Source organism: Tenrec ecaudatus, chromosome 5 (assembly GCF_050624435.1).
Source record: "Tenrec ecaudatus isolate mTenEca1 chromosome 5, mTenEca1.hap1, whole genome shotgun sequence".
Classification (NCBI taxonomy): domain Eukaryota; kingdom Metazoa; phylum Chordata; class Mammalia; order Afrosoricida; family Tenrecidae; genus Tenrec; species Tenrec ecaudatus.
In genome coordinates, this window is record NC_134534.1 from 158,255,502 (window position 1) to 158,268,578 (window position 13,077).

The 13,077-nt window shown below is 43.5% G+C and overlaps 1 protein-coding gene across 1 annotated transcript in view; it reads left to right on the plus strand.

Annotated features, from left to right (window-relative positions):
* The window catches only part of VIPR2 (vasoactive intestinal peptide receptor 2), a 163,494-nt gene that overhangs the window by 143,143 nt on the left and 7,274 nt on the right, over nt 1–13,077 (plus strand). The window contains exons 7-10 of the mRNA XM_075550159.1: nt 5,532–5,682; nt 6,607–6,667; nt 8,899–8,968; nt 9,637–9,728. Coding sequence (XP_075406274.1) covers nt 5,532–5,682; nt 6,607–6,667; nt 8,899–8,968; nt 9,637–9,728 — 374 coding nt within the window. The remainder of the gene's footprint in view (nt 1–5,531; nt 5,683–6,606; nt 6,668–8,898; nt 8,969–9,636; nt 9,729–13,077) is intronic.

Here is a 13,077-nt window from a genome sequence, read left to right on the forward strand (position 1 = left end):
GTGAGTCAGCAACAGTCAGTACCTTAGAAACTTAGCAAAACAGACCCTGATGGGATCTCAAATTCACGTATGGAGACGGGATTCACCAGCCTCAAGCTCAAGCAGTGTACCCATCAGCAGCTTGGTGAAGCTTCAGGCTCTAGCACATGATCCATGGGTTAGCATGGCCCATAGGTAGTGTAGCACACAGGTTGAGGTAGAGAACTAGCTAAAGCAGCAACAGCAGGGAACAATAGGGTGCCGGCTGTCTTTATTTTTTTTGTCCGTCCTCCAATCTAGCTTCAACCTGATTAAATTCTACCCACATGTTCCTATTGATATAATTGGCACAGTAAACCTAACTATCACATATGGAATCAAATTATCTCCAAATAGAGATAATTTTACTTCTTTTTATTTATTTGGATTCCTCTTATTTCCATTTCTTGGTTTATGGCTTTGACTAAGACTTCTAATACATAATTGAATAGAAGTGGCATTAAAGGACATTCTTGTCTGGTTCCCATTCATAAGGAGAATGCTTTCGGTTTCTCTCCATTGAGACAAAGGTTGGTCTTGGTTTTGTATAAATGTCCTTAATTATGTTGGCAGATTTTCTTTCTATTCTGTTTTTCCTTTTTATCAAGAATGAATGTTAGATTTTGTTGAATCATGTGGTTCTTATTCTTTGTTTATTAATGTTAGTATCCTTTGTTATTCCTGAATACTTGGTATAAGTTCTACTGGGTTATGTTATTTCCTGAATATGTAGTTAGATTCTGTTAACTAGGATTTCCCTGACCATTTTTGTGCCTGTATTCATAAGGAGAGAGAAAGACGGGACTTTCTACACCTGTAAACATCTACAGTCTCAGAAACCCACGGAGGACTGGACCTGAGTCAGCATCAACTCAGAGGCAATGACTGCGTGATGCTTAAGGAATCTTTGTCTCTAATCTTCATTTCTGGGATGACTTTGCCTGCTGTTGGTATTAGAGCTGTGTTTTCATTCCATTCTTTTTTTTTAATGGTGCACCAGATAAACAGCACACCCGGAGCCCACGCCCTGACCCCAGGAAGGAGTCAGATCCAGTTCTAGAGATTATGGGTGCCTGGCACAAAGGGAAAGCCCTCTGGAGGGAAGGGAGGGCAGAAAGTCATTGGAGGGAAGAAGTTATTGCCATCAGTACATAATTTGAGCAGACGTAAAATTAACTCCTGTCAGGATTTGTCTCTTGGTTGGCTTTTTTTTTTTAGGTAAAAGTTACATGCCAAGAACACCATGAGTTTTAATAGTTGCATAACCCAGGGAAATCCCTTTCAAAATACGATCACTTTAGAAAGCTCTTCAGGCTCCTTCGCAGGTTATCCTTGCATCTGAGCATCCCTCTCCAGCAAAAGTGCCAGGTGCTCTCCCCTGAGGGTTAAGCATCTGACCAAACCAAACTCACTGCCATCTGGTCAGTGCTGACTCATAGCGATCCCCTGTGGGTTTGACTCATTCCATTCTTTTGGTTCCTGAATATTTGAGGAAATTTTATGTGAGCTCTTTGAATCTTTGGCATAATTTGCCAATGACATCTTCTGGACGAGAACTTTTATTTGTTGGGAGGGTTTTTGTTTTGCTTTGCTTTATGACATATTTGATTGCTTCTTTTGTAATGAATCTACTCAAACTTTCCACCTCAGATTGCGTTATGTCTTGTAAAAAGTATGGGTTTAGAATTTGTCCATTTCTTCTAGGTTTTAAAGTTTGCTGAAGTACATTGCTTTCTAGTAATGTTATTAGCCTTTTTATTTCAGTTGGTTCTATTGTATATTGCCTAGTTCATTTCTTGTGTTAGTTACCTCTATCATTTTGTTAAATTCTCCAGTGATTTTTCTAAATTTTAACTCTTTCAAAATCAGATTCTAGTCTTAATCCTTATGTTTACTAGAAAATGTATTTCTGCTTGAATTTTTATTTCTTCTGATGAATATAGACTTTTGATATGTTGTCCTTTTTCTAATCATTGGCGTTAAGATGTTGATTTGGGATCTTTCTGCTTTATTGATAGTTCCATTTATTGTATTTTGTGTTTTCATCTTTGATTGAATGAGTTTATTTCATTTTTTGTTTCTTCTGTTACCCAGTAGTTCATAGCAGGATTCATTTTCTATTTCATTTCCCCCACTCTCTTGATTTACCTGAGAAGATGCTTTGTAGTATTTTAATATTTGAAACCTTTTTATGTTTACTTTCTTGCCTGTTAATCTGTTCTGGAAAAGGCTCCATGGATGGAAGGTTCTGTATACATCCATACTTCTGGGTTCTAACCATTATTGAAAGTATACTAAAGTCTCCTACTGTTATTGTGGAGTGGTCTAGCTTTTCAATTCTATTCAAGTTATATTTTAGTGATTATCCTCTGGATTTACATTTTATGGTTTTTTTCCCATTTTTTGTTTTCATATTGTCTTCAGGAACTCTTCAACAGTTTCCTTTGATTTTGTCTATTGCTGCTGGTATCTTTGTGGTCCTTGAGCTCTTTCTGAATTTACTGAAGGGATCTAAATACAAATATTTTAAATTCCTTATCAAGTAGTTCCAATAGCACTTCTTCTTTTGGAAGGTTTTTCAGCCCTTTATCTTTGTCATTTGTTGGAACTGTCTTTCTGTGTGTGTGTGTGTGTGTGTGTGTGTGTGTGTGTGTGTGTGTGTGTGTGTTGCAGAGCCCTGGTGGCATAGTGGGTTATACGTTGGACTGTTATTCATAAGATCTAGCCACTTTATGGAAGAAAGATGAAAATATTTACAGAAACTCATTTCAGAACTTCAAAAATTCACACGGCAGTTCCACGCTTCCCTATAAGATTGCTATGAGTCAGAATCAGCTCATTGGGAATGATTTTGGAATTTTGGAGTTGTAGACTCTGTGAGGTTAGCACCTTAATTTGTTGGTTTAAAGTAGAGTTGCTTCATTCTGATTTTTGTTTCATTTAGATTGACTGTATCCAGGTAGGAGGGCTGGTGAGCTACGCTGTTGAATAGTGTCATTTACTCTGTTGGGTAGCATTGAGTCACTCACTGCCTGTCTCTGGGTGAATTTGGTAATGGTTGGCAGTGTGGGCACAAGTCTTTAGTTGCTGCTTATGGAGAGAAGGTTAAACAGGCTAGGCAAATGTTCACTGCTATCTGTCATCAACCTAGTGATGTTGAAGATGGCGGTGACTGTGGGTGGGGCAGCAGATGTTACAGATGTAAATGAGAAGGGTTTCTGGCTTCCATCTAATTGGCAGAACAGTTTTTAAAAGAAACACTATAAAGGGAGTAACAGGGGATAGAAGAATGATGAGAACGGTAATAAGGAAAAGCAAAAAGTGGCACAGGATTGGAGCCAGAGCTAGCCACCACACACAGCTGCAGTGGATATTTAGCATCCCTTCCATGGAAGCACCCACTACTGACCACAGAGGGACAGAGGCAGGATCACACAACAGCGCCTGTGGAAGCAGAGGAATCAGGTACTACTAACCCTGGAGGTGGCTAGAGTAGGCTGTCCACAGTATCAAAACTAAAACAGAAAAGCATAGGTAGAGGGAGAGAACGATTAAAAATTAAATAAAAGGGAAAAGCCAACACAGTGGGAAGAGAGAACTAGGTAAAAGGGGGTGGGGGGGTGAGGGGAGTCAGAGGGGACAGGGAAAGAAATTGAGCACCACGGTGGCCCTGGATATGAGGGAAGGGATTGACCAGATGCTGGGGGGGCGTGCAGTAAATGGGAAGGTGTCACATCTCTGGTCATCAGGGGGTTGTGCAGGGTGAGTGAACAGGCATCGAGTCAGTTATCAAATTCCTGCCCCAAGGGAAAGCTATTTGTAATCATTCAAAATGGCTACCCGGTGCCAGACCCATTGGCAGTTCCCTGTCCCATATGCCACCTTGCTTGCTCTTTTCACTCAGTCTCTTCATCTCAGCGGGAGGTGATCTACTTTAGCCTATCCTTTGAAGCGCTGGGTTTTAGTGTTGTCATCCACATTTTTTTCACTTGGTTTCTAGGGGGTTGTTGTAGAGGGTCTAGACAGTTTATCTGCTGAGCCCCCACCCCATTTTTACCACCTGCCTAAGATGTACTGTTTCTGCATCTCTTTTGCTTCACCACAGAAATCCATCAGTGCCAACTAGCCTACCTCCATTTCCTTCTTTCAACAGTCACATAATTGCAAAGGAACTAGGGTGAGCAGTTTCATTGGCTGCGAACTGAAAGGTTGGCCATTCAAGCCCACCTACTGGCTCCTCGGAAGAAAAAGTCTGGCAACTGTGAACCTTGTGACGATAAGGACTCCAGCCCCGGAAGCCCTGGGAAACAGTCCCACTTTGTAATGCGTTGACTTGATGGCGTGTTCTCTATCATTTATTTAACCATTCCCTAAATAATGTGCATACCTTAATTAAATGCCAAGGTGCCCTAAAGCATGGGCCTTGAATGCTGCATTTCATGACTATGTTCTATAAAGGGTTAGCATGTTAGATCCAGTTGTTTCTTTGGGATCTGCAGCAGCTCTGTTATATTTTGCAATAAATTGCAAAAATATCCTGTCAGGTGGAATGTAAGCGTGAGATGGTTGGATCAAAGGGTATATCTATTTTTCAACTGTAATAAATATGTTACTAGATTGCTTCCCAAAAGTGTCTGACAGTTGACACGTACATCAAGAATACTCTGCCTGCATCAGCGTTAGCAAAGCTTATTGGCCATGATCTGAGACACTGCTGTCTGGGGTGGACATGTGACCACCTTGAGACCTAACCTTGGGTTCAGTGACTGCTGGTGAGGCGAGCATCTCTCTGTCAGTCCCTGTAGCCCTTTTCCAATTTGTATCATTTTTTCCTTGCTTTTATCTCTAATAACTCTGTTACAGAAATTAACTGCCATATATATTGTTCGTGTGTTTCCATATCCTTTGTCAACCAACTTTTGTTTCCAATCCTTGCTTTAACCGTGGTTAAGATGTAACATTTGCCGCCTCACCAGTCATCACAGGTACGGTTCAGTGACGTCAACTACACTCATCATATTGTTCAGCCATGACTCTTATTCATCCCTAGAGTCTCCCCGCCTCCCTTAACAGAAGCTTGGTGCCCCTAATAGAGACAAGGTAGAGAGAAGGGAACAAAGAGGCCTGGCAAGTGTGCTAAAATCTCAATGTTTAGTAAAACCTTCCAGCAGTTCACTCCAAAAGTTATGCGTTCACTATTCTTAGGGATGGTTATTTACATTTGCCTCTCTCTCCCTCTGTTTATCTTATAGTAAGTTCAAAGCACTCTGTAAATAGTCTTCTGGGGTGTTGTGTATATACAAAGGACCGCCTCTAACATAACACACATTTTTTTTTTCAGTAAACGCCCTCACCACTGTATTAATCACTTCCCTTCCTCTGACAGCACCCTGATTTGTCCTTGATTTCTTATACAAACATGAGAGTGCATTATGTACCAGAGCAGCTCTGTCTGCCATAAACTATTTTTAGCTAAATGTGACCACATTCTCTTGTTGTTTGTAATATTCCAGGTGGGCTGCAAGCTGAGTTTGGTGTTCTTCCAGTACTGCATTATGGCAAACTTTTACTGGCTCTTAGTGGAAGGAATCTACCTCCACACCCTCCTTGCGGCCATCTTCTCCTCCAACATCTCCTTCCTGATCTACGTTCTGGTTGGATGGGGTAAGGATTCCCACAGGTATGCTTCGGCCCCCTGCCCCGGGACTGCTGGGACCTGTGGCTCCGGTGACACTGAGCATGGGGCATTCGGGTTTGTGCTCCAGACTCCTGGACCAGACGAGAGCTCTTCCCTCCACACCTCCCATCGCTCACAAACGACTCACATTCCTAATTCCTGTCCCACCTGACCCAGCCAATACACTCTTTGCTGTCCCATACATTGCATTCGGGAAGAGCTTTGCTGCCAGGACTGCTTAGGTTTTTCCTGCAGCCAACCCTTTAAATTTCTCTTAACTTGGAACCTGTTTTAAAATTGCTTTCAACTCTCATCCCAGGCCACTTCTGACTCTCAACTCAAACAGTGACCTGAGATTCTACCAAGTAGCAAAACTGTTTATTCCTCTTCCTTCATCCTAGCCCAGCATATGCGGATGGGGAGAAGATGGAGGCAGAGGAGGGGAAGGAATGGCATGCCATCTCCTAGGGGAACCTAGAGAGCAAACCAATCAATAGGATCCTCTTTTTTAACTGGAGAATACCGGTGAACACTGCACATTAGCAGTGAAGAGGTCAACACAATAAACAATTCCTCCCAGTTGCCACAATGTCAGTAACCACGATCTTGCTACTCTAAACATTTAAACTTTATGGTCTTCAATAAAAATACTTAATATATAGAATGATGCTTCTCAAGCCCTTGTAGAACTCTCAGTTCACACACATATTTAATTTTCTTTGCTACTTAATCAAACTTGGATGCAACTTATATGTATTGATGAAGCCTTTAAACTACAATTTCTACTTAATGTTTTCATCAAAAAGCCATTTTCCTCAGCAGTACTGAGTTAAGGAAAATGGATGTTGGTTTCAAGTCGGCCCATTGTGCTTTAGCGCAGGATTTGTGTGTAATGGGGCATCTCTTCACAGGCATCCCCACTGTCTGCATAGTGGTATGGACGGTGACGAGGATCATTTTAGAAGACACGGGGTAAGTATCGCTCCCTTTCAAGTGAGATCAAGCAATACTTATAAAGTGCTGCACAATAATCAATCCTTTGGAAAAACAAAGATAGATTACTCTCTGGATAGAAAGACAAGAGGCAATTCCAGTCAATAGAAGAGATACCTGAGCAGCACTTGAACAATCAGCAAATGAGGAGAGGCGCTGAAACGCAGATCCAGGGAGAATCATTTGGTGGTGAAGTATTTGGAGCAAGATTCACGTGAAAGGTCTGATGGTAATAGGCCAGGCAGAAAAGGGGGAGGAGAGACAGTGTTCACTAAAGAAAATGGACCATAAAATGGGTTGTTTACTTGGAGCAAAAGGTTCAAGAAGTCAGCCTGTTGAAGACCAAGTTAAAATGGCCAGCCAGAGCATGCTTACCTCAGAATTGTTATAGTGAATATCTTTGTTTGAAGAATAAAATACCCCCAAAAAAGTAATTTAGGGATTATCAAAGGTCCATTAGAGAGAGAGGGGGGGGGGGGGGAAGAGCTGATACCAAGGACTCAAGTAGAAAGAGAATGTTTTGAGAAGGATGATGGCAACATATGTACAACTGTGCTTGACACAATGGATGGGTGGATGGATTGTGATACGAGTTTTAAGAGCCTCCAATAAAATATTTTTTTTACATTTTATTAGGGGCTCATACAACTCTTATCACAATCCATATATATACATACATCAATTGTATAATGCACATCCGTACATTCTTTGCCCTAATTACTCTCAAAGCATTTGCTCTCCACTTAAACCCTCCGCATCAGGTCATCTTTTTTTTTCCCCTCCCTCCCCGCTGCCCCCTCCCTCATGAGCCCTTGATAATCCACAGATTGTTATTTTGTCATAACTACCATTGGAGCACAACCCAGTGTCTTTCTGCTTTGTGTGGACAGTAGCCCCAGGATGACTCATTCTCAGAAAGCAGTGTCAAGCTGTGCAGGTCTACTTCTAAGTAGCAGGTCCCCCAAAAGATGGTGACTTAACATAAGTCTACTTGATTTAGTGTATGGTTGTGCATCCTGGCTGTTGGGGCTCATGCAATCATACATGTCTCTAGTCTCAATCAGCCCCACTTCATGCATCCACAGTCAACTTCAGAGTCCACAAAATAGGGCTGGCTAGGACAGCAGAGCTGAAAAGGTTCATGTGTCCCCTTGGTCCCTTGCCTGCCAGGGGGCTTGTTCACCAGAAGCCTGGATGGGTTTCCAAATGGGCCTTCCATGGAAGATTCAAGGACTGAGAGACTCCACCCCTTTGTAGAGAGGTGCATCAATCACCTCGCAAAGGGATGGGAAAAAGAGGAGCATTTTATGAACCGTCTACCACAGCTTCCTGGAGACAACCATTACATGAAATAAAAATTGAACACCTATTTCTAGACCCAACCTTCCTAGCTTCCCCTGCCTGGATTATCCTAGGGACGTTGCTTAAACCCTCATTTAAGGTCCAGGTACAAATCACTTCATAGTTGAGAGGAAACATTCTATTTTCATGGAAAACAAAAAACATCCATGTGTGATGGCAACAGGAGCCAGCATGGACCTTAACCTAGACAGACATGCAAGTTAACAAAAATAAAACCAGGTGCCTTCAAGCTCACTTGGACAATGAGACACCCCCCACCCCACTGTCAGAGCAGAATTGGACTCCATGGGAGTTTCAATGACAGAATTTTGAGTAGATCATCAGGCTTGTCTTCCTTGGGGTGGATTTGAACTTCCAGTCATTTGGCTAGCGGCTGAGCAGATTAGCCATTTCAGTTACTAGGGGTTCCACCCACGTTAATGGATTATGAAATGTCACTTGTTCTTCCTCCCTTTGGTTTCATTTATTTCATTAGCGGACAATCGCGTTGGAAAGAATAAATCTAAACAAAAATCAGCTGCTGGGCTCAGCGTAAGGAGCCCTGGCATCGCTGTAGGGAAGTGTAGAAAGATGAAGCTATCTGGTCCCATGAAGATGTACAGCCTCACAGACACTGCAGGCGTCACACTCAAAATGCAATGTAATTGTGCTGTGTCGCAGAGTCAGGAAACAGGTCAGAAAGCACACCGTAGCAGAACCCAATGGCATGGCTCCTGATGGTAGATGTGAGAATGCTTTACTTTGCAGGCTGTGTCACTGATCAATCCACAGGTAGAACTCTTATCTCCATGTCCTCGGTTTGCTCGATGAAATCAGTGGTAACATGATTTTCTCTCTCTTTTCAATAGTTGCTGGGATACAAATGAAAGAAGCATTCCCTGGTGGGTTATACGAATACCCATTGTAATTTCTATTCTAGTAAGTAATTTCTGCATTGAAACATGAATTAGCCATTGAGCCGTACACTTGGGCAGAGAATGAGCCTCTTAGCGATTAGATAGATGATAGATAGATAGATAGATAGATAGATAGATAGATAGATAGATAGATAGATAGATATAAAGGTCCATTTGAGAGAAGAATCTTGCTGGAGTTTGCTGCCCCAACCATTTTAACTCAATCCTTATATAAACTCAATTCACCTCGATTTCCTGATGCCTCCTTTGGGAACCAATGAGCTCTTGACGGAGAAGGAGGCTGCAGAGGGCCAAGAAGAGTTCCTGTGTTCTCGGGGGGGAGTCACAGTTGGGTTGACCAAGTTTGCTTGACTGTAGGTCTAAATTGGATTTGTTTGTCCATTTCACATTAAAAATTAATTTACTCATGCCGCTGCCACCCAAGTTATATAGGTCCAGACCCAACTGACAGCAAACTAAGCCCTTCTCAATAGCAGGACTTTTAAAAAAAAGGTAGTTACCTGAGGCCAGTCTTGGGGCATAGGGAAGATGGAGTCTTAGCCACAGGACAAAGACAAGAGACTTGGGGTCAGCCGGCACAATCCCCTGCCATACAGCCTGGCCCTGGAGAGGTTCCTAATTCTCTACAAAGGAAAATCGGGTCCAAATAGGTTTTCTCTTTTTGTGCAGGTCAACTTTGTCTTTTTTATTCGTATTATGAGAATTTTACTACAGAAGCTAACGTCACCAGATGTCGGCGGCAATGACCAGGCACAATATAAGTGAGTATGCATTTAGCAGGACCCTGGATGGCCCAGTGGTTCAGTGTTTGACTGCTAACCGAAAGGTCGGGAGAGTTCAAACCCACCAGCTGCTCAATGGGAGAACAAGGTGGCAGTCTGCTTCCATAAAGATTAACCTAAAAACTGAACTCCTTGGCACAAGTTGTTTGTGACTCATTGGGTCTCCTTAGGACAGGATAGTACTGGCCCGATGGTTTTCTGAGCTTATCACTCTTTTAAGGAGTAGAAGGCCTGGGGGAAGTTCTAGTCTGCCCAGGCTGACCTGTCACATCACTATGAGTCAAAAATCAACTTGAGTGCAGGGGGATTGGCTTGTTTTTGTTGTTCTTTAATATGCTTTTTAAAATGATGTAACTTTGGTATCATGGAAGCTTTTTTTTTTTTTTTTCACTAAACTTGAGATGGCCTAAAAGTTGGAATCACATGATTTGATGGAAGACTTCAATGCATATATGAGGAGTGAAGAGCACGGCATCTTTATTGCCCCTTAAGGGTAGTCCTCGGGATTACAGTTAGTTCTGTAGAGATGGGGGATCGTAGTCCTGATAAATGGGCACCCAAGGAATGACCTCCTTTTTCCCTCATTTAATTCTAGGAGGACACTCATTAACAATTTCCATTCAATCTACATGTATGTGAAATCCAGATAGCTGAGTGTATAGCCGACAGCGACATAGCATTCCTGTGATGATTAAAGTTGAGCAACTTTTCTTTTATTCATTGACTATTAGAGTGTCCTCTTCAGTCAGCACATTTATTTCAGTGTTTTCCCCACTTTCCTATTAAGGAATCTGTCCTCGTCTCCTTGGCCACACGCTGTTTTTGTTTCAGGTTTAATTCTGTCTTCCTCATCACACCAGATCTGTGTGTCTGTCTGAAGCATGTCCCATGTTACTACCAGGACATATTGGCTGAGTGATTAAATGAAAGTGGTTGTCATCACATCCACTTAGTAGATGAAGAAAGGGAAGCACACTTATTAAGTACACTGCCCTGGGTCATGGTGGCATAGAGAGTTACTCATTGAGCTGCTAATTACAAGGTCAGCAGTTTGAACCCACCAGCTACTCCATGGGAGGAAAATGAGGTTCTCTGTTCTTGTAAGGATTTACAGGCTTGGAAACTCACACAGACTGTTCTGTTTTATCCTATATGGTCTTAAGTGTAGTTCATCACAAGTGGTCATGACTACTTCTAGTAATCGCCATCCCATGTGACATTTGTAAAGCTCAGGTGAGAATCCAGGCCACTTTCTGAAACTTGCCAGTGCCTTTGCAGCCAAAAGGAGCGAGGGGATTACAGTCATTCTTGGTTGATGGTTGCCCTTCAAAATGAATTTTCAGTTTCCTATAAATCTTGTTTAGCGTCTCTGCTGACCTTTTCGTTTGGTGCTTTGGATGTATTAGTTAAGCAGCTCTTAGAGATGGATGCTTTTATTTTGGAAACAAAATTAAATGGGGATAATAGAATCTGGTCTTTCCCCAAGTTAATGAAAAAGGCAAAGGTCTCTGTAAAGCTGCCTTCTGGGTCACATACTGTGTCTTCTAAGAGAAGTAGCCAAACCTCTGTGGTTGGGGGCCAAGAGTCAAAGAGCCTCGCTGAAACCTTTCTCAGAGATGACTGCAATCGCGAACTTAACTTAGGAATGGAGGTCGAAGCAGGTGCTCTTGCTAACATTTAACTAAAGGTCAGAGCGCCCCGCAGAGCCCAGCTTTGCTTCGGCGGGCTAACCTGGCACAGAGCTACTCACTGCAACAAGGCCCGTGGGGCTTATAACAGTCAGTGCGACACGTGCAAGGGACAGCAGTAGAGCTGTGGTGGCCACGCCTGCCTTGACGAGGCCGGCGGCTGCTGGCAGAACAGCCGTGCCTCCTGGGGCTTGGGCAGGTTGTCAATTGTGGGGGGAATCTTGCTTATTATGAATGCACAGATCATCCCCTGCTTGGTCGTGAGAGCATTTGGGAGAAATGAACACTTTCCCAGGCTACAAATGCTGGATGTGAAGCAGGTGCTTCAGCAATGCATTTTTAAAAATCAGTGATTCTGCTTTAATGTAGGGGAGACAACTAGCAAAAGATGGTGGGAGCAGTGAGGCATCCACGCCTGTTAGCCCTCGACCATTCTTGGAGACTGTGTGATTTTACCCTGCTTGTGTAGTGGTTACACATTAGGCTAGGAACCTTATGGTCAGTGGTTTGAAACTACCAGTCTCTCCTCAGAAGAAAGATGAGGCTTTCTACTCCAGTAAAGAGTTACAGTCTCAGAAACCCACAGGGCAGTTCTGCCCCATGCTGGGGAAGTCACCAGGAGTCAGAATGGACTCAAGGAGAGGGAGTGTGGTTTTGATTTTGGTTTTATGTGATTGCACAGTGTGAGACCATAACTGTATTTTTACTCACGTGGCTTGGCAGTGCCTCTCAATCCCGTATTCCCACCCTGCAGCTCTTGTTCAATGACAACTCAGACTGAGTCAGTATGGCTCTCCAGAGTCTGCATAGCCATAGGCTGTCTGCTCCTGTGAAGGCTTCCAGTCTCAGAAGCCTGTGGAGCAGGTGCATTCTGTCGTATGTGGTCAGCAGGGGTCAGACTAGACCCCATAGCAGCAGGTTAAACAACTCCCCAGTGGTGCTGTCACTGCTGTCAACTGGCTGTACTGGGGCACCCCAAGCCCAAACCTGCCACTGAGTAGATTCCCACTCATAGTTAGTCTGATGCTGTGCAGAGTTTATGGGAACGGATCGCCTCATCTTTCTCCTGCAGAGCAGCTAGTGGGCTCAAATCGCTGACCTGCACCTAGTAGCCCAATGCTTACCCCACAATGCTTACCCAGGAGTCCAATAAGTAGCTTTCACGTTGGCCTCACATCAGACTCAGCTGGGGAGGCTGTTTATTTGTTGTGTTTTTTACCTATTGAGACTTAAAACGTCTCACCTCCAAGGTCTGGTACAGTTGGAATGGGAGACAGGCACAGGCCGGTGGCCTCAAAGGGTGGCCCCCAGGGAAGTGATAGCAGTGTGCCGTACCAGCCCCGCCAACCCAAAATGATGAGGGGGCGCCCAGCCGCCTGGGGCCTAGCCCGGTGATTCTGAGAACTGCTTAAGGTGGGGCCTTTGAGCACCACGGTGGTTCAGGTGGGGCTATACAAATGGAAGGCTGTTTGGTGGTGGTGGTGATGGAAAAGAGGGTGAGTGAGTAAAGCTGCGGGGAGTGAGAGATCTCGATCGGCTCCTTTGTTTTTAAAGCCCAGTGAGCAGGAAATGTCCTCCTTTGCCAGGCAAGGCAATAATGCTTTGATGGGCAAAGAACTTACACCCCATGTCATTTACCT